Source organism: Ursus americanus, chromosome 11, assembly GCF_024610735.1.
Source record: "Ursus americanus isolate L20-20 chromosome 11, mUrsAme1.1.p, whole genome shotgun sequence".
NCBI lineage: Eukaryota > Metazoa > Chordata > Mammalia > Carnivora > Ursidae > Ursus > Ursus americanus.
In genome coordinates, this window is record NC_142137.1 from 60,597,088 (window position 1) to 60,619,170 (window position 22,083).

At 44.7% G+C, this 22,083-nt stretch overlaps 1 protein-coding gene across 2 annotated transcripts; it reads left to right on the plus strand.

Annotated features, from left to right (window-relative positions):
• Positions 1-1,271: 1,271 nt before the first annotated feature.
• IYD (iodotyrosine deiodinase) lies at positions 1,272-19,050 on the plus strand. 2 transcript variants are annotated; one of them, XM_045805346.2, is made up of 5 exons: positions 1,272-1,515; positions 10,601-10,792; positions 13,068-13,227; positions 16,820-16,976; positions 18,741-19,050. In XM_045805346.2, exons 1-5 carry the CDS (start codon positions 1,338-1,340, stop codon positions 18,921-18,923), a joined length of 870 nt encoding a protein of 289 aa, XP_045661302.1. In that variant the 5' UTR covers positions 1,272-1,337; the 3' UTR covers positions 18,924-19,050. The 2 variants fall into 2 exon arrangements, with proteins under 2 accessions (XP_045661302.1, XP_087721707.1); XM_087865581.1 differs by lacking the exon at positions 1,272-1,515 and adding an exon at positions 9,617-9,737.
• The last annotated feature ends 3,033 nt before the right edge of the window (positions 19,051-22,083 follow it).

Sequence of the window (22,083 nt, forward strand, 5' to 3'; positions counted from 1 at the left end):
ACCACAGCCCGTGCAAAAGAAGTAGCCACGTTGTTTCTTAACCTTTTTTTTTTTTCTGAAGTAAATATAGACTCAGAAGAAACTGCAAAACTGTACAGAGAGGTCCCAATATAACCACTGTTTTAAATTTATGGTATAATCCTTCACGAAATGTTATGAATATGCAAGCACATATAAATGTGTAGTATTTTCTGCTGTTTTTATTCCAATAGTATCATATTATACATAGTTGGGTATCTTGCTGCTATGGACTGGATGTTTGTGCCCCCCCTAAATTCAGTTGTTGAAGCTCTAACCCCCGCCCCCCAGTGATAGGGTAAGGAGGCGGGGGCTTTGGGAGTTACTCAGGTTTCTGTGAGGTCATGAGAGGGGAGCCCTCCTGAGTGACATTGGTGCCCTTGTAAAAAGAGACGTGAGAGAGATGGTCTCCCTTTTCTACCACATGAGGTCACAGGAAGAAAGCATCCACCTTCAAACCAGGAAGAATACCCTGACCAGGAACCGAATGGGGCCCCATCTTGATCTTGGACTTCCCAGCTTCAAGAATGGTGAAAAAAATTTCTGTTTAAGCCACTTAGCCTATGGCGTTTTTGTCAGAGATACCTAAACCAACGTTTGCTAAACAAATGCTGACAGTTGCTTAAAAACAAAAACAAACAAACAAACCCTACCTAAATCACATAATTAACCAAACTGTCACTTTTTATGATTTTGGATCACTTTTCCTGGAGCAAAAAGTTTTTCTCTAAGGCAAAATATGATAATTTCTTTGCTCTATCTGTTGTCTCAGGCTTCATTTAAAAAAATTCAAAACTTCAAGGCATTGTTTCACAAAGATGCTGTTTCTAAAATGCAGATTACCAGGCCTTTTCCCCAGACATTTTCTTTCACTAGATCTGAGTTGGTGCCTGGAAATGTCTTTTAAAAACGAGTTCCCCAGGTGATTCCTAGCTTCAGGCAAGTTGAAGACACATTGCTGTCACAGAAAAGTTATACAGGAGGAAGCAAACCCCTTGGACCACGGTTAGCAAGATCTGGTACATTCTAGTGTTTACTCAGATCCTGGTGATTATTGCCCAGGAATATACTGATTGAGCACAGTTTTAAGGAATAGACCCAGCTGTGCATTACCAAACCCGCAACACACCCTGTGTGCACACGCTGTGATCTTTGCCCATTGGCCAAGTCCTCCGAGAGTCAGAGAGTTCGCCCTGTTCCTCCCACGGCGGCACACCTCTCTCTTCCTTCACCCCACCCCCAGCATTCCTCATTCCGGCTCTGTTTGTTCAAATACCGTGTGGGAAGAGTGCGCACCGTTCGGGGCCAGTCTTAGGACAATGTTCTCCCTGACTCCAGTCTTGGTAGCAGTTGTCTGCGTTTTGATTGCCTGGATCTTTAAAAATGCTGATGGAAACATGGAGAGAAGGAAGGGGGAGACTAGAGCCAGGACCAAGGCTCAGCCTTGGGTGGATGAGGACCTAAAAGACAGCTCTGACCTCCACCCAGTGGAAGAAGGTAAGGATGCTGGCAAAGCTGCTTGGCTTCCACTTTCTGTGTTGTTTCGGTGAGCGCCAGTTGATAGCAGGGCTTATGGAGAGGAGGAAACTCATGCGGGCCAGTTTCAGCAGCAGCCGCTCCTGTGCAAATTACTGTGTGAACGAGACAGATCATTTCTCTCGGGTGGTCAGTTTGGCACCTGCTGGCACCAAACCCCCCTCCCCCTTGTTTTCTGGATAAAGAGTCAAAGAACTGTTGAGGGGCTGACATTTTCTGTGGCCCCAGTCCTGTTCTGGCTGTTAAGATCTTTCTGAAGGAGACATCCCAGGCTGCTGGTGGCCAAGGGGGAAGTGGTCAGGTCTGAATCAAGGACTTGGAAATGTAAAAGGTGACATTGGTCAAGGGGCTCTCTACCCTTCCTTGGGCCAGGTCCTGTGGGTTAGAGACCAGTTGGCTGTGTCCTCAAAGCTGGGTGTCTAATTTAGTGGACAAGGCAATAAACAGGCAAAATTAGGAAGGAATGAAGGGCCAAACTGATCAACTGGGGTTTCAAGGAGGCATAGGGCATGGTGGGGCCACAGGGAAGGACAGGCATGCCTGGCTGACTAATAGGTCATGGACAGCTATGGCTAGGAGGCATCTCAGGCAAAAGGAGCAGAAAGAGCGTAAGAGCAGGGATGGAACCCCTGGGAAAGACGCTGAGAAGATGGGAGGACCACATGTGTGGGGGGGAAAGGGGAAAGTGAATTGGGTGGTGAGCATGGGCGCAGTCATGGCTGACCAAGGATGAAGAGGCGGTAAGGGAGCAGGAAGGGAGAGGTTCTCGAGGAGGCTGGAGTGATCTGCGTTTGAGGTTCGTCTGAGGTGGGTTTGTGGGATGGATTCAATTTGGAAGAGGATCCGTGATTCTCGGCTGGACTACTGATGCACCCGCCCTCGGACACGTGTGTGGGTGTGTTGGTGTGTACGTCTGTGCGCACCTGTTCCGACCTGCCCTGATGTCAGGATGGGGGGGTGGGGTATACGACTGGCTCTCCTGCTGGGAGCCAGCACTGCTAAATGAACCGCATGGGATTCAAGCCCAGGCAGCCTCTCAGCAGCCCTGCCTCTCACTCTTTTGCTGAAGGACATCCCACTCAAATGGCAATTCTGCCCAGTCGAGAAGCACTTTTCTTGAACGAAGGGACATCCGTTATGAAGCTGTGTGATGGTCTGCCTTGGTAAGGATGGCCTGGGTGGCAGTGGCAGTGGGAACGCAGAGGAAGGAGTGAGTCGGGGAAAAGTTGAAGGAGAACAGTGTTTGGTAACAACAGGGTTTGGTAACACATTGGATATGGGGAGAAGGGGAGGGTGAGAGGTGGAGGCTGGGAGAGGCGGAACGACGCTATCATATGTGGGGGAGGGGAGAGGATCCATAGAGAGGATGTTGACCGTACACAGAGACGTGTTGGACTTGAGAAGGTGACACTTCTAAGCGGACAGGGACAGGCGGTCCAGGTGAGGGCTCCACAGATACTGATTGGACGCTCACCAGCACAGGGTGATATTGAAACTAGGAAAACTGATGAATTTCCTAAGGGGAGTTGGGGGCAAGAAGACCGAGGATAGATCTGGGGCACCTGCAGAGAAGAGGGCTTGTGGGTGGAGAAAGGGGCCACAGAGAAGACCACCTGGGGAAGGAGTTCCAAGATAATGACGACAACAGGCTCTTACAGACACGGGCTGTGTCCACTCAGTCACATTTGATGTATAGTAAACCATTCGGTCTTCACATTGACACAACAAGGTGGGCGCTATTATGATCCCACATTACAGATAAGGAGACCGGGGCTCAACTACGCTAAGTGACCTTCCCAAGCAGGTAGTGGTAGAGCTGGGACCCGGCAGTCTGTTCTGGAGTCCAGACACACAGCAAGTTGCTAGGCTGCCTTTCTAATAGAATAACCTAGAACAGAGGGGGCAGGAGAAGACCAGCAGGCTTAAAAATGCTTCGAAAGATAAGAGGTAGTGTGCACTGAGGAAAAGTCCCTGAACCTGAAGATTTTGGGGGATACAGGAAGGATTGGTAAGGCAGGTGGGGAACTAGGGGCCAGTGGCGGGGCCCGAAGGTTGGGAACACAGAGCAAAGCTATGTGGCCCTGTCCGGTTCTGTTCTCTGCCTGCTTATTCATTTTGGCAAAATCCTCTGCCTCTTTATTCTCTGTTCTCCACACAGAAGAATAAATTGAATATTTAGTGGCCTCCTCAGCAGCCATGGCCTCCTCTGCTCTGAATGTGACAGTTCCGTCTCTCGTTGGAGTTTTTGTTGTTCACTTAGTGATACCTGCCGAGGTCTCACAACATTTAAACCCGGGCTTCTCTGCCACCCAAGTCCCTGCTCCTAACCCCTGGATGGGTGGACATGGTCTAAGAGAGGATTTACTGCTGGTACTGCAGGTTTAGAGGGGACTGAGCGCGGGCATAAGGGGTATAAGAGAAAGGATTCTGTTACTGAAGAATCATGGAGATGTTTTTGATGACAGCAAATGGATACCAGATTCAAACCATGTTGAAAGTTAATTCTAAGAGACAAATCAATAAAATAAGTATTTAGGCCATTCTAGTGTGAGTTAAGGAAAATAATGGGTACCAATCCAACTTCCTCCAACTTTGGCTTACAAAGATTCCTACTTCAGGTTCGTAGGCCAGAGAATCAGCACGTGTGTGGGTGGCTTGGGGAATGGGGGAGGGGTGCAGAGTGGCCATGCTTACTAGACATCAGGCACAGACTTCCTTTGGGGACGGTCAAACACGTGTTCTGTTAATTTTTCAGTTTCCTGTTTAACTATAGCAGTGGTCTAAGGAGGAGAAATGACAAAGAGGAAACCTTAGATTGTCTCCCTAAAACGAGGCAAAAATCTTGCACAAACATATTCTAGTCAGGCCTGATTCATGGAAGCTCATGGAAATGGAAATAAGAGAAAAAGATACAGGGAACACATCCCACCAGGATATGTTTGTTTTAATGTTGGTAGGATTTGTCCTCACTTAGCTTTACTGAGCGCCCAAAAACTATTGTCCTAATTGAAATTTTGGTGGCCCCAATTGTACCACGAAAGGCTTGTGTTAGCAATTTCATATAGTTCAACCTAATACACTGTGTAACTTCCAGGTGAGAAAAGATAAAATGGAGAAAACTCAATCATACCAATGGAAAGCAGGAAAGGCAGTGGGGAACAGAAGCAAGGGAAAACCATGTGTTAGAAAAATGCTCGGTGGTAAGGGTAGAAATATGTACATAGATATGTATGTGTGTGTATATATATGCTTTTATAAATTTCACACACAAATTAATGCATCCCTCTGTGTGTGTGTGTGTGTGTGTGTGTGTGTGTGTGTGTGTATCTATGTAGAGTTAATAAACATCCTTAAGGTTTGTGGCTGGCCATTAAAAAAAAAAGGCTTATGTTAAAATTATCTAATGTGGGTAACCCCTGAGAATTAAAATGTTCCCACAGACTTGGGAAAGGAAAGGTTTTTAGGTACCTGAGGTGACAAGCAGGTGTCAGAACCAGTTTCAGATCTGTTCAGTAGATCAATGACAACTCACCTCAGTAAAAGCTTAGCCAGCAGACCAATCAGTGACAGGTCCTTGCTTCTGAAAGCCAGCCAATCAGGGATGAATTCACTTCAGTACCAACCAATCAACAATAGTTTCAAACAAATAACACTGTCCCTATAGATGATACTAATCCTATTACATTTCTGGGAGTCCACCAATCCCTGAACTGGAAGCTCCCCTACCAAGTGGTGTGCTATCGTTAGCTAATGGGAGAAGCAAGAACCAATTGTTCAATATTCAGGAATTTTGAGGGTCATTTTGAATGATCAGCTCGAAGTCAGGTCTGGCTGAAAGTATTTACACAGTGGAACTTGGCGAGCGCTGTAAATCACGCTCTCCACCCCCTCCCAGAGCTGGTTTACTAGCAGCACACCACTGTCAAAAATACTATGAAAGGTCAGCAGCATTTCTATGTTCACAGAGACTCTCCTTTGCTTCTCAGGAAGCAATAAATCTGGCTTTGTCTTTTCATTTCATTATCCTTTGACACACACACCACCCACAGCCATTCATACTTTTACATGGTTAATTTTAAATGTTGGTTTACCAAGACTCTTATAAGGCCTTAAGATTTTAGGGCAAAGGACGGATAAACTCAGATGAGAGAAGATCAGTAAAGGGAAAGAACTTGAATGAAGACCTTGTCTTTGAGATCAAGTCTGGGTGGGTCCTAGGGGAGAGTAAGGACCAACTTAGGGTTGGGGGAGGGGAAGGGGAAGGCACTCTGGATACCGCAAGAGATGATGGGGCTTAGAAATAAGTTCTGTCAAATTCATTCAGGATAGCACAGGGGAAGAAAAATTTCTCTCTACACTTCAAGGTTCTTCAAGCTGGTCTAAGAATTAAATTGACGAGAGATAGGTTAATAGAAGAAAAAAACACAATTAATTACATGTGCACAAAGACCCAATAATAGACCAAAGCAGGCAGATTTTATACATTCTAGACAGAGACCATAAATTTGTGAGGAATTGATAGGACAAAGAAAACAAATGCTTGAGAGCTTCAGTTAGGAAGGAAGTCTGAACAGAACTTGGGTTGGGGTAGTAGATTAGTAAAAAGTAACAAGATTTGTTTGTACAGTTCTCTTGGCCCTAAAGCCCCTGTCTCTGGTGATAAGGGTCTCTCTCTACTTTCTACTACAGGGAGAGTACCTTTCATGAGAGATTTATTTCCTGCTTTCAGGGGGACAGAGGAGGGTCAGAGTGTCCTTTTTATACCAGCTATTTCCCAAGTAGCTTCAATTCAAAATAATCAATATGCCATGGTGGCACCTTTTGGGGCAGCTTGCCCCGAGCCCCTACAGTAGCATTGCTCTATTCAAGAACTTTCCATCTGAACACCCCACACCCCACACACCTCAGGAGCTGCTAGTGAAATATACTGCAGAGAGTCAAATGACTGACAGGCCCATGTGGAGAGAGAGTGAGGGCTTAGGCAGTTGGGAAGGAGGTGTTCTCAGGGCAGGAGTTGAGCCCTGACCTTGCTCTGTCCCCACCTTCAGAATCTGTCTCCTGCAAGAGCTGTGTCACCCTCAGCCTTATTAATATTACTCCTTAACGTTCCCCAAAATTCTGAGGAGGGAATAAGGATGACATGACACAGACTGGCCTTTTAGCTTCATAGCTAGAAAATTTGGCTCATTTGCAAAGATTTTGAAGTAGAACTGCAAAAACACAAAAGCAACTTATGTGGAGATCCAGCCAAAAAAACCCAAAAAACAATAACCCACCTTTGTGTTAAACATTAGAGGATACACGTGGCCCAGAACGTTCTGGCTGTTAAACCTAATTATGTACAGTTTAGGGTCCCCTGGCATTAAAGCAATGATAAAGGTGAGTTGTTCTTGGTGTCGACAGCAAACCCCAAGGGTGGCAACACAGATTTGTAGCAAAAAGTAGACCGCAATAGCACGCGTTTATTTCGAAATACATGGGTTATATGCTTGAGTGAATCCCCCGGAGTGGTTTGGCTGGTCTGGTGTCGAGGCACAACGGCTAGTTTACAGAGCTTGTTCTCTTCCCTCTTAGAGCAGTCGGGAGGTCAAGGGGAAGGAGAAAAGTACCTTTGGTATGGGTTCACTGCCCTGCCATTCCCTGAGTGCTTTCTCCCCAAGCCTGGCTCTGCCTTCCCCCCTTTCCCCAGACAAGATGCAGACCTTCTGCTCTGGGGGAAGCTCCAGGAATAGCAAGCCTTTCAGGACAATCCACCCCAGCGTTGATGAGGCCATTTGTCTGCCCTGCCCTCTGATAACGTTCAGACAGCAGCTGCTTCGTTCTGCTACAGTGGGAACGCTTACCTTGGACTTTAGAAGCTGCAGAAACTGCCAGGTCATGCACCTAGGCTGCTTTTAGTTTGTACAAATGCTGAATGGATATTAAGAGTTGGTAACTTACCTTTCAAACAGTTAATGAGGCAATTCATGCATTTGCTTATTTACCGCTTACTAAGGACAGAGGTTGTCAGACTTCATAACAAATGATACAGAAGTTATCACTGGTGTTGGAAGTCTTTACTGACACATTGGGTCAGTTCAGGGTTGATAGTGCTGACACCTGGGTTTGGTTCAGAATTGATCGCTAGGAAGCTGATAGGTGTTTGCTGCCACTCCCCACTTCCTTTTAACTGAGTAACTGGGCCTTCTCATTAAATGTGTACAGTTTGGGCCCAAACTGCCCTGGCTAGTAAAATGTATAAGGTATTTTCTCACTAACAACGATGAGCAAACCAAGGTACTTGATGATATGGTATTGTCTTTGAGGTTTTCGGTGTCTTCGAAGTCATTCCCTCTTGCCTCCGTCGTCCTCGGTTGGTCCTCAGAGACCTAGGAGTGAAGTATATGCATGCAAGTGCAGGAGAAAGTTAATCCTCTACCTGAATTCCGCCTGGAATGTTCCAGGCCCTCAGGGCCGGGCACTGGATCCTCTTGCTCTCTTCCTTCTGTTCCTGTTGTCATTCTCATCTTTATGTGAGGGTACCCAAAGTGACATCCCACCTTCTGGACTCAGACTTTTACTTTCACACTAGATATCGCTGCTTGAACAACTCATAGGCCTCTCAAATGTGATGGACTGGTGACTCCTACCTCTACTTCCCCCAGATGGTTCAGTGCTCATCCTCTATTTCAGTAGATGGTCCCACTGTCTCCCCAGGTGCTAAAGCCCCAACGCCTGGGTCTCATCCTTAGTCCCTCTCTCTCACCACTCCCAGGCACACACTTTGACAGGTCTCATCATTTGTATCTCCAAGGTGCTCTAAAAATTTGTCATTCTTTTGTGGCACATCTAGTCTGGGCCAACATTATCCCACCCTGGCTATTGCAGTGGTTTCTCGATGGTTCTTCCTCTTTCGCGTTTGTCTCTTTCCAATATACACCTCGCCCTGCTTTGTTTTTCCTCACTCTTTGTTTTATGTTTTCTATCTGTTGGTTTCTCCTTGCTCTAGTCCAGATATTTTCTTCTGAGTTATCTTCCAGTTCACTATATTTTTTTCTTTAGGTATGTATATCCTGTTTTAAATCCATCCATTAAGTTCTTAATTCTATTACTTTATTTTTCAGTTCTGGAATTTTATTTTTTCATATTTTCTATGTCACCTTTTATCTTTTCCTGTACCCTACAGATTTGTGGTTTTTTCCCTCTAAACCTAGTAATCATAGTTGTTTTATCTTTTGAGTCTGATAATTCCAATATTTTAAGACATTTTAAAATATTAGTTCTGTTGTTTCTTGCTCAAAATGTGTTCTTTTTATGCTTGATTGTATTTGGTGGGTTGCTAGTAATTGTAGTTAAAATTACTTGTATATTGGCACCTGCTTCTCTTAGGCAATGGAGGTATTTTCAGGCAGGGCCACTTAATTCCAAGTTCAAGTCTGAGGCAGGACACACCAAATGGTATAACCCCTTGGGGCCTGATATATTTATGATTCATGCTTTCTTTAAGGATGTAATCTTGGGGTCCCAGCTTATTAGCTTTCCCATCGTGTATGAGTCTGGGCTTTGATTCCTATTCCCCACAATCCCTGAAATTATAAAAATAAAAATTCAAATATAGAGAGATTGGCAAGTACTCTCAGAGGAAATGTGGCTTCTGTGCTAACTTGCCTCTGTAGGCTCATATTTCCCTTCAGTTTTGGCCTAGGAATTTCTTACTATGTTGTCAGCAATTCATTGATTTTTTTAAAAAGACTTTAAAGATGCTTTATTTCATGATCTTAGGGGTTTTCAGCTAGCGGGATATTGTTTCAAATATACTAGTTCACCATTAATAGAAATTTTCATTCTTCATCTTTGTGTAGGTAAAATTTTCTTTTTCTTGGTTTATAACCAGTGTGAAATCTGGACAGCCAATAGTCAAGATCAGAGTTCGGATTTCTGTGGACCCATTCTTTTCATTTTTTTTCTTGATGCTTATGAAATGATGATTTTGCAGACATTTTTGAGAACTTTATTTCCTTCTCCCTATTGTCCACCTTATGGCTATAGAGGAGGAAAAATAATTTTCCCTCTACCCTTCTAGGTTCTTGGCTGAGACACCCCCCCCCCCCAATAATAAGAGACAGATTAAGAAGAGAAAAACAAAGAGGAGCTTAACAATATGTATACCTCTTGTATACATGGGACAGATCCAGGAAAATCGAGTAAGTCCTTGAAATGGCCCAAACCACCACCTTAAATACCATCTTCGAATAAAAAACAAAAGAAAGATGTTGGGGAAGGGGATCCAGTAACAGGAGGTTATCAAGAAGAGCACAGTATTTTAAACAAGGGTAAGGTTGTTGTGCAGATTTTTTCTCCATCGATAGGAATTTTTTGTGAGAATCATCCTTTTCTTCTTGGTACAGAGAAGACTCATGAATGGAGATATCCTTTATAAAAGTAAATGTTCCTTATAAAAAGGTAACTTTTACTCTGGTTTTCAGAACTTCTCTTGTGTCTGTAGTTCCTTAAAAAATTATCAGCTCAATGTAATCCTTATACCAAAAAGGCATATTTTGGGGTGACATATTCTTTTTTTTTTTTTTAAAGGTTTTATTTATTTATTTGACAGAGAGAGAGACAGCCAGCGAGAGAGGGAACACAAGCAGGGGGAGTGGGAGAGGAAGAAGCAGACTCATAGCGGAAGAGCCTGATGTGGGGCTTGAACCCATAACGCCAGGATCACGCCCTGAGCCGAAGGCAGACGCTTAACCGCTGTGCCACCCAGGCGCCCCTGGGGTGACATATTCTGCTCCCCTTCATGACCAAGAGAGATCGTTTAATTCTCTGCCTTTCTTGGGGCGCCTGGGTGGCTCAGTCGTTAAGCGTCTGCCTTCGGCTCAGGGCGTGATCCCAGAGTCCTGGGATCGAGCCCCACATCAGGCTCTTCTGCTGAGAGCCTGCTTCTTCCTCTCCCACTCCCCCTGCCTGTGTTCCTTCTCTCGCTGGCTGTCTCTCTCTCTGTCAGATAAATAAATAAAATCTTAAAAAAAAAACTCTCTGCCTTTCTTGTTCTTATTTGCAGATGCTGACGACTGGCAAGACTCAGAGGAAAGTGTCGAACATATTCCATTCTCCCACACTCGGTATCCTGAAAAGGAAATGGTTAAGAGATCCCAGGAATTTTATGAACTTCTCAATAAAAGACGGTCTGTCAGATTCATAAGTAATGAGCAAGTCCCCATGGAAGTCATTGATAATGTCATCAAAGCGGCAGGTCTGTAATGGCACATTGTGTCTTTGAGAATGTCAGGGGCAAGTGACCCTCCTGGAGCAGTAAAGCTCAAACACAGTGAATAAAGCCCAGAGTGAACATTCCTCTCTCAAGCCAGGTGTTGACTGGCTGCCAGAAACATAATGATTTCCACTGTCTACGAACTATTGACTGGTACAAACTTCCTGCGAGCAGATGTTACAACAGTTTAAAACTTGTGAAATTACGGAATCTTATGATCTTTTATTAAAAATTAAAATTTCTGAACACACTATTATACCCTGGAAGAGAAACATCCCCTTACTTTCCCCTCCTCTTGAAACACACACACACACACACACACACACACACACACACACACACACTCATGTTTATGTGTTTCTCTTTTTGGAACCACATTGTTTAGATCACACACCATAATGCTCTACTACCATCCTCTAATGAACTAGCAACATTTACCTATATGAATTTGCAAAGTAAACCACAGCAAGGCAAACCCATTTGCAACCTAGGTTAATATCTCCACAGAGGAAAATAAAATAACGGCAGAAAAACGGGGAGGAGCTGTAAGAGAGCTCCCCCTATTTGAGTATTATTGGAGTACTGGAGCGTTATTCCTATCTAAATCACATTTAAGTTCATTTGCAGAAAGTATTACATGGCAATTGTGAATCCATTGCTCAAGTAGAAAGGAAGCAAGAATAAAGCATTTCATTTCAGTTAAGAGTACGAATGCACTGGCTAGTTTTTTATTTAACAATAGCAGTCCCTAAGTTCCTTCCGTGTATATACCTGTATCTCTATATGTGTGTGTATACGTGCGATGTGCAGATAAATTTGGCATAATCGAAAACAGGGAACAATTTATTTCGTATGTGACAAACAACATGGGTACAAAGGGAACTGGAATCTGCTCAGAAATGTGGGCTTTGTGTTTAGCTTTTGACTTGCATTTCGCAATCCAGTCACGCCCTCTCGACCACAGGGAGGTGGGAGGCCAACAATAGCCCCATCAAGCAGGCAGTTTTAACCCCCCTGGTGTAGAGATTATGCCATCAAATTACTCACTAGGGAAAAAGGAATAGTTCCTTCTGAAATATCCTACCTATGGGTCACTGTGGTCTCTCACTGGGCACAGCAGGCCATCTCGAGGACAGCAGGGTGACTCACATCAGAAGCTGGCCCCGATTGGAATCTGAAAGAGAATTCAAGCTCCTTGGACACTGAGATACACGAGGAAGCTTTGTCCCAGGACACTGGGACTGACCCAAGTGTGGGCTGAGGGTTTCCATAGCCCATGAGAGCTGAAGACAGACTTACGTGTACTGAGCACCCAGGGCCAGGAGATCTCATGTGTCCCCAGAAGGACCACAAACCCCACAGTGCCACACTCAGAGTCCTGAGACAGGTACCCAAAAATTTAAGAGTAATTTATTTATTTATTTACTTACTTATTTATTTATTTAGGGTGAGTTTTGTTTTTGTTTTGAGAGCGAGTGAATGGGGAGAGGAGCAGAGGGAGAGAGAGAACCTCAAGCTTAGCATGGAGCTGGATGTGGGACTCGATCTCATGACCCTGAGCTCATGACCTGAGCCGAAATGAAGAGTCAGATGCTTAACCAACTGAGCCACCCAGGTGCCCCATTTCATAAGTGTTTAAAAGCCATTTTACCATTTAAATGTTTATCATTTTCAGTAAGCTTCATGACTTTATCCTGTTTCAAGAATATCAAAACAAACAACGTTTTGGAAAATTTGGGCTGTCAGAACTTCCCTCCTGGGTTCCCTTAGTGGTCATGGTATAGTTACTTAGGAACGTTTTCCCTCACATAATTAGAGAAGTGATGATAAATTCCTATAGCCCTAGAACCACTGGTCTTGACCTCAGTTAGCTGCTTGGTAGCCCCTAAAGTGATGCAGAATGAAACGGAGTGGCAGCAGCACCCAGCCTTTGCGGCCAAGCACTTCGGTCACCAGGTGATCTAACTTCATTTTGAGCAAGTATGAGTTATTATATTTATTCTTTTTTTTAAAGATTTTATTTATTCGAGAGAGAGCGAGTAAGAGAGAGAGCACAAGCTGGGGAGGGGAAGGTAGGGGCAGAGGGAGAAGCAGACTCCCCACCAAGCAGGGAACCGGAAGTGGGGCTTGACCCCAGGACCCTGGGATCATGACCTGAGCTGAAGGCAGACGCTTAACCGACCGAGCATGTGAGCCATGTGAACATTCTCACATTTTCCTGTGTTTTAATTTCTGATTGTAATTTAATGGATGATAGGAACCGCCCCAAGTGGGGCCCACACGGAGCCCTGGACCTTTGTGGTTGTGAAGGACCTGGACGTGAAACACAAGATTCGGGAGATCATTGAGGAGGAGGAGGAAATAAACTACTTGAAAAGGATGGGGCGCCAATGGGTTACAGACCTGAAGAAGCTGAGGTACAGAAGTTGATGGAATTATTAACCTCTCTGTGCTTGGTTTTCTCATCTGTAAAACGGGAATGTCTAGGATTTTCTTCATTATGAAAACGAAATGTGTAAGTGTGTTTGCCCACATGCGTAAGGGTAATGGCACCTAGGAAGTGCCATACGTGTCTTTGGTAAATAAATAGGCTTTGACCCAAGTAACAGTAAATAAAAAGTTGAGGACTTACTTCACTTTCCTCCCATCTGGAATGTAAGGCTGTACAACATTTCTCAGGACCCTGACTGAAGTAAATTACATTTGCTCACGTGATACTGTCTTCCAAGTGACCTCAGTAAGCAGGGTCTAGTGTTAGTACATGGTTAGTAAGAGTAGATATTCAGTACAAGTGTCCTATCTATTAGGCATTAGTAACTGTGTGGGCTTCCTTGTCTCCCGGAAGGAAGTGTGGTGAAACTCACTGTAACTAGATTTAATGCACTGCCTGCTTGCAGTACGGTAGTGCCTGTGAGTTGTCAGTTCCTCTAGGAGCGACCCCTAAGAGTGACTTGTGGAGTCCTCTCTCCCCACTGAGGGCCAGTCACCCTTCATAATACCTCACATGCATTCCATCACTTCTCAGTCACTTTTGTCATTAAAAGACTCACTTTCATTGTTTAGACTCAGCCTTGTCACTCACCGAGTCCTCTTTATAAACACTGCCCTCCCCGCAACGGCCATTTCCTTTCCCCTCCGGTGTGCTCCAAGGCTGAGTGTGAGGAGGGACAGTGGGCAGAGATGTTGGCTCTTATTTCTGAGGAAGGAAGATTGCTCTAGTCCCTGGCACTTGGAATACAGAGGCATTCATACCTCTGGCTCGCAGCTGTGGGCCTTTCGTGGCCAGTCCTGCGGTGTTGTTCAACACCCCAGAGTGACCCAAGCCAGTAAGACAAGAAAGGGCAATGAGATTGAGGCCCTAGGGAGGAGGGACTGGGTGATGGGAAGAGGGCCTCTTGGCTCTGCTCCTGTTTCATTTATCGGGCCCCAGAGGACATATTTTTCCTCAGATATTTAAACCCAATTAAATGGATGCCTTATGGAGCTGTAACTTATTACCATGCTCTGAAACTAGTGCAGGATATTAATAATAAATATAAAAATCTTATTGCATATTCATGAGGAAAATTGGGATGGGTGAAATTTAAGTTGAGTTCCTACCCTCAGATGTCCTGCTCTAGCTGTGCACCATGCCTACAAAATGCTGGTAGGCCCTGGCACTCTTCCCAACGAAGGCGGAATTAGTCACTCTCTCATCTCTGGGCTCCAAGCACCAAATATACACCTTCTGTGCGTCTAAAATGGCCATTTTATCACATAGCTTTTAATTATTGGTTTACTTTTCTTCTCATGTTATAGGCCATATTTTAGAAAGCTTATAGACTTTCTCTGCTGGCAATGTGTATGCACACATATATACGTAAAAACTCTAGGGGTCCAGATTTAAAATGTCTTATACCATCTAGCATAGTGTGCTGCATAGTAGGTAATTGAATAACTGTTTGTCGAATTGAATCACAGATGAGCAAATGTCTTGACATCCTGTTTGAGTCAATTTTGAAACCAATAGCTGTCATTAAAGACTCAATACACAACCTGGGTCCAACCTACCTGTCGAACCTTATATTTTTCTGTTTGTGGGTTTAAGCTCCCCACCCCAGGCAGAAGGTGCTACTTGTCCTTCTCTTAATAGGTCTTGTTTCTGTGTTTTTATTAGCTTTAATGTGATGTCATAATAAATTGTTGTAAAATTGAACAAACCAGAAATATTTGATACTAATGTACGTCCAGGCAAAAAAAAAAGTACAAAAATCATTAAAAATTACTAATCTGCCTTTGAACCAAGGTAAACTGCTTAATCTTCATCTTGCATTAAACATTTTTTTGAATTATCCATTGTAAAATAATAGTAGTAGTAATAATACTAACACGCACACAGCGGTGTGGGCAAGGTTAGGTTCTTTTCTAGGCACTTTATCTGTTTGACTAGTCTCCCCCTCACAATAGCTGTATTAGGTGAGGGTATAATAGTGCCCTTTACATGTGCAGGAACCGAGCTATGGGAATTCAGGAGATTGCCCAGCGTGGCAAAACCCAGCAGCTCCAGAGTTTATCCTCTTTGTAAACAAGAACACTCTCTCTGTTTGTAAGGAGAAAAGGATTGATAATAGCCCAATGTGACCGGGCCGATTGAAGCATGGTAGAGTAGCCTTGGAAATGTAACCTGTACAAGTTAAGAGTGTTAGAGGGACCATAGAAAACTGCACAAGTGAGTTTAGTATGTTTTAAGACAGTGAAGTATAACTAGGCTTAAAATGAAATCATCTCTTGTTAATTAATGACCTAATGTATCTGTATCCTAAAAAAAGAAACTCTAATATATAGCATTTCATGAGTACTACTTTGAGTATCTGTGCTGGAATAAAACTTTTGCCAAATGTATGGGATAAGCTAATGGAATAGAGAAAGATATGCTCCTTAGCTGGAAAGCAGAAATTGAAACTTAATATTTATACCTCGCATGAATTATCTCCCACTCCCACAAAGTTCCCTTCCTTTTCTCCACACCTGGGCTGACATTACACCCTCTGCACCTGTGGTTTTGGTTAAACCTCATCATCAGCTTTGTCTTTTCTTTTGCTCCTGTACCAGACCTATCAGCTCCAGCCTCTATGCCTCCCCAAATTCTCCTGGTCCCTCGCCCACACCAATCTGCCTCTTTCAGGAATAGACCTGATCACACGATGCGTCTGCTCAGAAGCTTGTGGTCACTTTCCATTACCTACGAAACGAAGCATGTAACCTGGCAGCCCACGCATGCTTCACCATGTACCCCATCCTCTAGCCTACCAGGCTTCTGAAAACTCCCTGGCCTGCCAAACATCCTCCGTCCCGACTCTGCCTTTACTCATCGACGCACTAGGATGCCCTCCCCAGTGCCCCCTTTCCAGCCGGTCTTCAGTGCCCCATCTCAAGGGGACTTTGGATGAGTTCTTCTAATCTGCTTATTCAAAAATATCAACACTTCATTTGGAGGACTCCTAATGCCCTTGACTTACATTTCTTTCATTCCACTTACCAGGTTTCAGTTTGCCAAATTTTACATATTGCCCTCTGGGTTTTGGGGTCCATCTTTGTATCTTTCAGCATTTCATGTGCCTTACCATACTATACCTTTATTAACACGTGTTTATTGGTTTGAATGACCCTAGACAGAAAAATATGAATACGACAAACAAACATTCTGCTCTTTCTCAATTGAAATATAAAAGATAAGAAAATGCTTTGATTTTATTTTTTGTAAAGATTTATTTATTTGAGAGAGAGTGGGGGGGAGCAGAGGGAAAGGGAGAGAAATCCTCAAGCAGACTCCCCCCTGAGCACAGAGCTCAGGACCCCGACCGAGATCATGACCTGAGCTGAAACCAAGGTTGAGGCTCAACTGAATGAGCCACCCAGGCGCCCCAAGAAAATGCTTTTATTTTAGATGTAAATAAGCCAAGATTGTGAAAAAGAAAAAAAAATTCATTGAGCGCAAATAGTCTCTGGATTATCTTTTTTTCCCTTCAGAACCAATTGGATTAAGGAGTACTTGGACACAGCTCCCGTTCTGATTCTGATTTTCAAACAAGTACATGGTTTTGCTGCAAATGGCAAAAGGAAGGTCCACTACTACAATGAGATCAGTGTTTCCATTTCTTGCGGCATCCTCCTCGCTGCTCTGCAGGTATGTGTCCTTCCCACCCTGCCCCGAAGACAGACGCAGTACTCGATGGCCAAACAGTAGCCTCATTGACACATTTCAGCTTCTAGTTTAGAGAGATGTGAAGCTGTTTCTTTAAAGTTGAATTCCTACGTAAGGGGGCCTGATCTGAAAAGTCACCCTGGAAACCTGGATAGGTGAGTCTAATGGTGCAACAAGCTGGAATTCTTCCAGAAATTCACTTATAACATCACTCAGGCTCAGAAAAATGGTCACTGTGTTTGCCTTCATCTGCAATGATAGGAAGCTTCAAGGATTTCGGCGGACACACTGCCTAGCTGTGCTCACTGTTGTCTGAGCCGGTGGAACGATTGCAAAGCTATAAGGAGGACTCTATCGTAGAGCTCTTCCTGGAAAGTCGAGTTGACATGATATTGCATGAGAAGGATGTCTATGTGCTTTAAAAAATTCCATCTATGCAGTAACTAGAGCAATGGTAAGCATGAAATAGAGCAGGATTGAGGTACACCTTTTCCGTGATTCAGTTCATTCACTCAACACAGAGTTTGTGAGCTCCTTTGATGTGACAGGCCCCGGGGGTGCCAGGGATAGCTGCCTTGTGAACTGTGTGCACGTTCTGGTGGGGACTGCGGTCCAGGGGTGGAGAGAGACAGGAAACAAATAAAACAAATGAAGCAAACAAGATTATAAGAGCGAGTGATCATACTTTCAAGGGACAATCAATTCCAAAAACCTATATGCTTCTTCAAGAAAAATGCGTATGCCGAAAACACCTTGCAAAATACAGTCATTGTTACACAAAAGACCGATTTGCTTTTAGATTACTTGAAAAGTCGGCCTCGAGGAGGTGACATCTTATTTCCTTCCTGATTCTGTGAGTGGTTCAATAGAGGAAGTGATGTGCAAGGTCGGACCATACGGCCCCACCGTACACTCATCTCAGGGCTGGAAGGTGTGCAGAGTTAGAAGTTTTCCCAAGCTCTGAGTCAGCAGCTTTGTCACGTTAGTGTTGAGTTTGCTGCCCTCTAGCGTCGCCTCAGGCATAATTCTGAGTGTAGGTCCTATTTGTGAGCGAGGAAGAGGAATCTTCCTGAAACCCCCATCTGCACAGATCACATAGTGACCGGACCAAAGAGCCTCTCCTGCAGGACTCTCAAAGTCAGTTCCAGAACTTCTGTCTGGCTCAGGCTTAGCAATGAACACGCAGTTGGGAAAGTAGGGGGGGATGGAGATAGTCGGCAGGGGAGGCATCTTGAAGCTGCACATGATTTTTATTAGGTGTTTATTACCTGGAGGGGCTTGGGGAGAAGTTGATGGAGTAATTCCTCCACCTCGAATGGATCCCTGGGCCACTGGGTCTTCTGTGATTGGACATAGGTATTTTCCGCTGGGGATGATGCTTCGCCTGCATTGTTGATTATAGAAGCATAGGAACTCCCTTGTTTTGGGCTGTTCCTTTGGTGTATTTCTGGTTTCCCCACATTTCTTCCCATGAAATAACCATTCCTATTTCTTAACCATCAGTGAAAAATAAGACTAGTACTTTCTTCTTCAAGAAGCCTCTCCCCGTTTGGTCAAAAGAATGTAGGGACTAGGAGATTGAGGAGAGCAAGTCAGGTTCAAGATACAGTTGCCCAGGCTGGCAGCCTCTTTGCTACCCAGCTTCAAGGAAAGGATGGGACAAGCCTGGGACAGTCCCCAGGCTACAGGCAAAGCCGTGATTTCGCCCACTGACTTGCCAATGTATTCTCTCCCCTCCTGTTGTAGAATGCGGGACTGGTGACTGTCACTACCACTCCACTCAACTGTGGCCCCCGTCTGAGGGTGCTCCTGGGCCGCCCTGCAAATGAAAAGCTGCTGATGCTGCTCCCCGTGGGGTACCCCAGCGAAGAGGCCACGGTGCCCGATCTAACACGGAAACCTCTGGATCAGATCATGGTGACCGTGTAAGCAGGAGCCCGGCAGGGATGCTGGCGGACGGTGGCCTGGTCCTCTCTTGTCCTCTTGGGTGTGCAGGCTGCTCTTCCCATGGGTATTTGGTCCAGCACTCCACTCCACTCAAGAAACTTTCCATGTCATCTGGCCCTTGGAGTCGGAGAAGTGCTGCTCCCCATACTGTGATTAGGTGAACATGAACAGTAAGAGAGCAATGGGTACTTCCATGTCTCATCCACTCTGGAAATGCATTAAACTTTCACTGAGAAGAGGCCCTGGTTTTTAAGTTTTAAAAATTGTTCCAGAAAAGTCACTGGTGATTTTTTTCTCTTACATTTTAAAAGCTGGTAGACAGAAAAGAGTCATCAGAACATTTAACAGCCCTGAGAACTCAGCTATGTGATCGTTCTTGAATTTAAACTGAGACTAATCAGATAGCCTCTGCCCTCTGATTTCTGCTGGCTTTTAGGCCAGGATGTGCTTTTGGGATTTACTTTTTTACTGAACTTCATGGGTATCCCGCCACTTTTTAATAAAATGTCATAATCACAGAACAGAACAGCGTATGCTCGAGCAGGTGGCTCTGACCCGTAACCATCTGAACATACAAAGGGTTAGTTGCACCACTGAGTGGCGTGTTGGAGCTGGCTCGCCCCAGCTTGTGGAAGCGGATTGTTAAATATTCAGGAATTTTGTGAGCCAGTTATTAAACTATTTCTGGCTGGAAATCGCCCACGGTGGGAGTATTTACACAACCGCAATCGATTGATACTACAAATCAGGGCTTGGTTCCTTTTTCCTAAACAGAACTGTTTTCCATACACAGCACTGATGGTGTCTCCCTTCTTTTCTACTCCAGCCCACAAAAGACTTATCCCTTTTCTCCTGAGAGCAGTCAAGTGGTTTGGGACTGATGGGGTACGGAGGTGTTAGGTTGGGAATTCCAGACCTCGTCTTTCACCCATCAATCTCCCTTCCCATCCCGGGGCAGTGCACGCACTGGCACACTCTTAGCTCAGATCAGTTCTCACCCAGCATCCTACTGGCCTCTTTATCCCTCCTAGCACCCTTTTTCTTTTTTTCTTTTTCTTTCTTTTTTTTTTTTTAACCCAGCTTCCTCAAGAAAAATCTCTCCCGCTTCTTTCATTCCTCTTGTGAGTCCCACAACCTAGGAAAAGCCCTTAGTATTGTTGATAAGAGTCAGAGCTGGTGATGAATCTATGTCAAAGAAAAGGAGGACTTTTTTCCCCCTTTAAAATACAATTAGATATTACAAGAACCTCTGCTCTCAACCACCTCTGAAGTCCTTTGAAGGACCTAGAAGTTTCCTTTAGAATCTCCAAAATCTTCCATCGATGGTTTCATTTTTCTCTAAACATGCTTTCCCCCCAAGGTTACACATTTTAATAAATGCAAACTTTCTTACATTTTGTTTCTATTCTTTTTTCTAAAAAAAATATCATTAGTATTGTGACAAGTATTTGTCCTGTAATCGTTATTGTAAGCGAGCATTGTTTTAACTACATTGTGGCCTTATTAGACTTACGTGGGCTGGAATGGGCGCCTAACCATTGTATTTCAGATTATTTTTAGTAGGGAAAAGCTATTCTGAGTTCCAGGTATCAGAATAATAAGCACATTTTGGCGTTATGACGCCAAACTTCAAATGAAATTGAAGTTGTATTGATAAACTTCTGTTTCTTATGTTTTGAAACTAGTTGAGCCCAGAGCCGTGTGCCAGTTTTAGTTCAGTCTGCTGGGGGGGAAGGGTGGCTGAGATGTACAAGGGAATCTTGCTTCCGGGGATGGGAGTCCAAGTCCATGTTCCAGTACAGAGTCACTTGAGAGGAAAGGGAAAGCCCAGCCACGTGAGTTAGGAGCCCTCCAGCAACAGATTGCCAAGGTCTGCAGCCTTCCAGATCCCGGCGCCCAGAAACAGAGCCCTGGTTCCTCAGAGATGCTGAGCAAATGTGCAAAGGCGTAGATTCACGAAGTCCAGCTTTCTCTTTGGGGGGTGGAATTACAGTCGACCCTTGAACAACTCGGATTTTTTTTTTTTTTTTTTTTTAGATAAGTAGAGGACAGTGCCATCAATGTATTTTCTCTTCCTTACGATTTTCCGAATGACATTTTCTTTTCTCTGGCTTGCTTGATTGGAAGACGACGGTGTGTAAAACACAGAATGCACAAAATACGTGTTAATCGGGTATTTATGCTATCAGTAAGGCTTCCTGTCAACAGACGGCTGTCTGTAGTAAAGTTCTGGAGGAATCCAAAGTTGTACGCGTTACATGCGGATTAGGGCGTGCGAGGTGGTGGGGGGCGCTCGGCGTCCCTAACCCCCGGGCTGTTCGAGGGGCGACTGTCACGGTGATTCTTGGGCTCGACGGTGCGGCATAGATGACCTGGCTTCACGTCTGGTACTCACCAGCTGGTGGCCAGGGAAAACGGGAGCTTTCCGAGCCTCATTTTCTTCATTTGTAAAACGAAGGTAGAAGTTGCACTTAGCTGGCGCGTGGTGAGTCCTGTGTAGTTCCTCGTGGCAGGTAGCACCGTGGGCTAGCTGTTACCGTTGGCTCCTGGTGGCAACGGTAGTGGTAATCTCACTGCGATTCATGCGAGGTGCTATGCATGTTCGGCAAAAAAAATAAAGTGACACCCTTAGGAACCTTATCTTTAAAGCACTAAATGGTCTTAAACTGTAGAAGCAATCTATCTGCTCTCTTGCTTGAGCCCAGGCTGTTTTTAGGATTTAGGCTTGACCATAGCTGTATCTGGGCTCTGGAAACCTCTGCAGGGGTCTATTTAGTGAGTCAAAAGACTCCTTCTTTTCAGGGAAGAGAGATGGGGACATAAAGTAAGATCCGATGACGACAATCAGTGTCAGAACAAAGAGCACATCTCAATGTGGCCTGGAGTCTGCCCCTGAGGTACCAAGTGCATAGACTCTCTGGAACATTCCGGGGAGCTCCTGGTGCTGCTCCCTGAAGCAAGGAGATGGTGCAGCCTCGTATGGCAGTATCATCTTCACGGTCGTGTCCGGGAGACAAGGGTGCCCGTGGGTGTGACAGTAAGGCACAGGAGCTTAGGAGTCACACGGCCTGGGTTTACATCCCTGCCCGACCAGGGAGCTAAAGAAAAAAATTCTTATTTCTCCGGTGACCAGGAGCTAAAT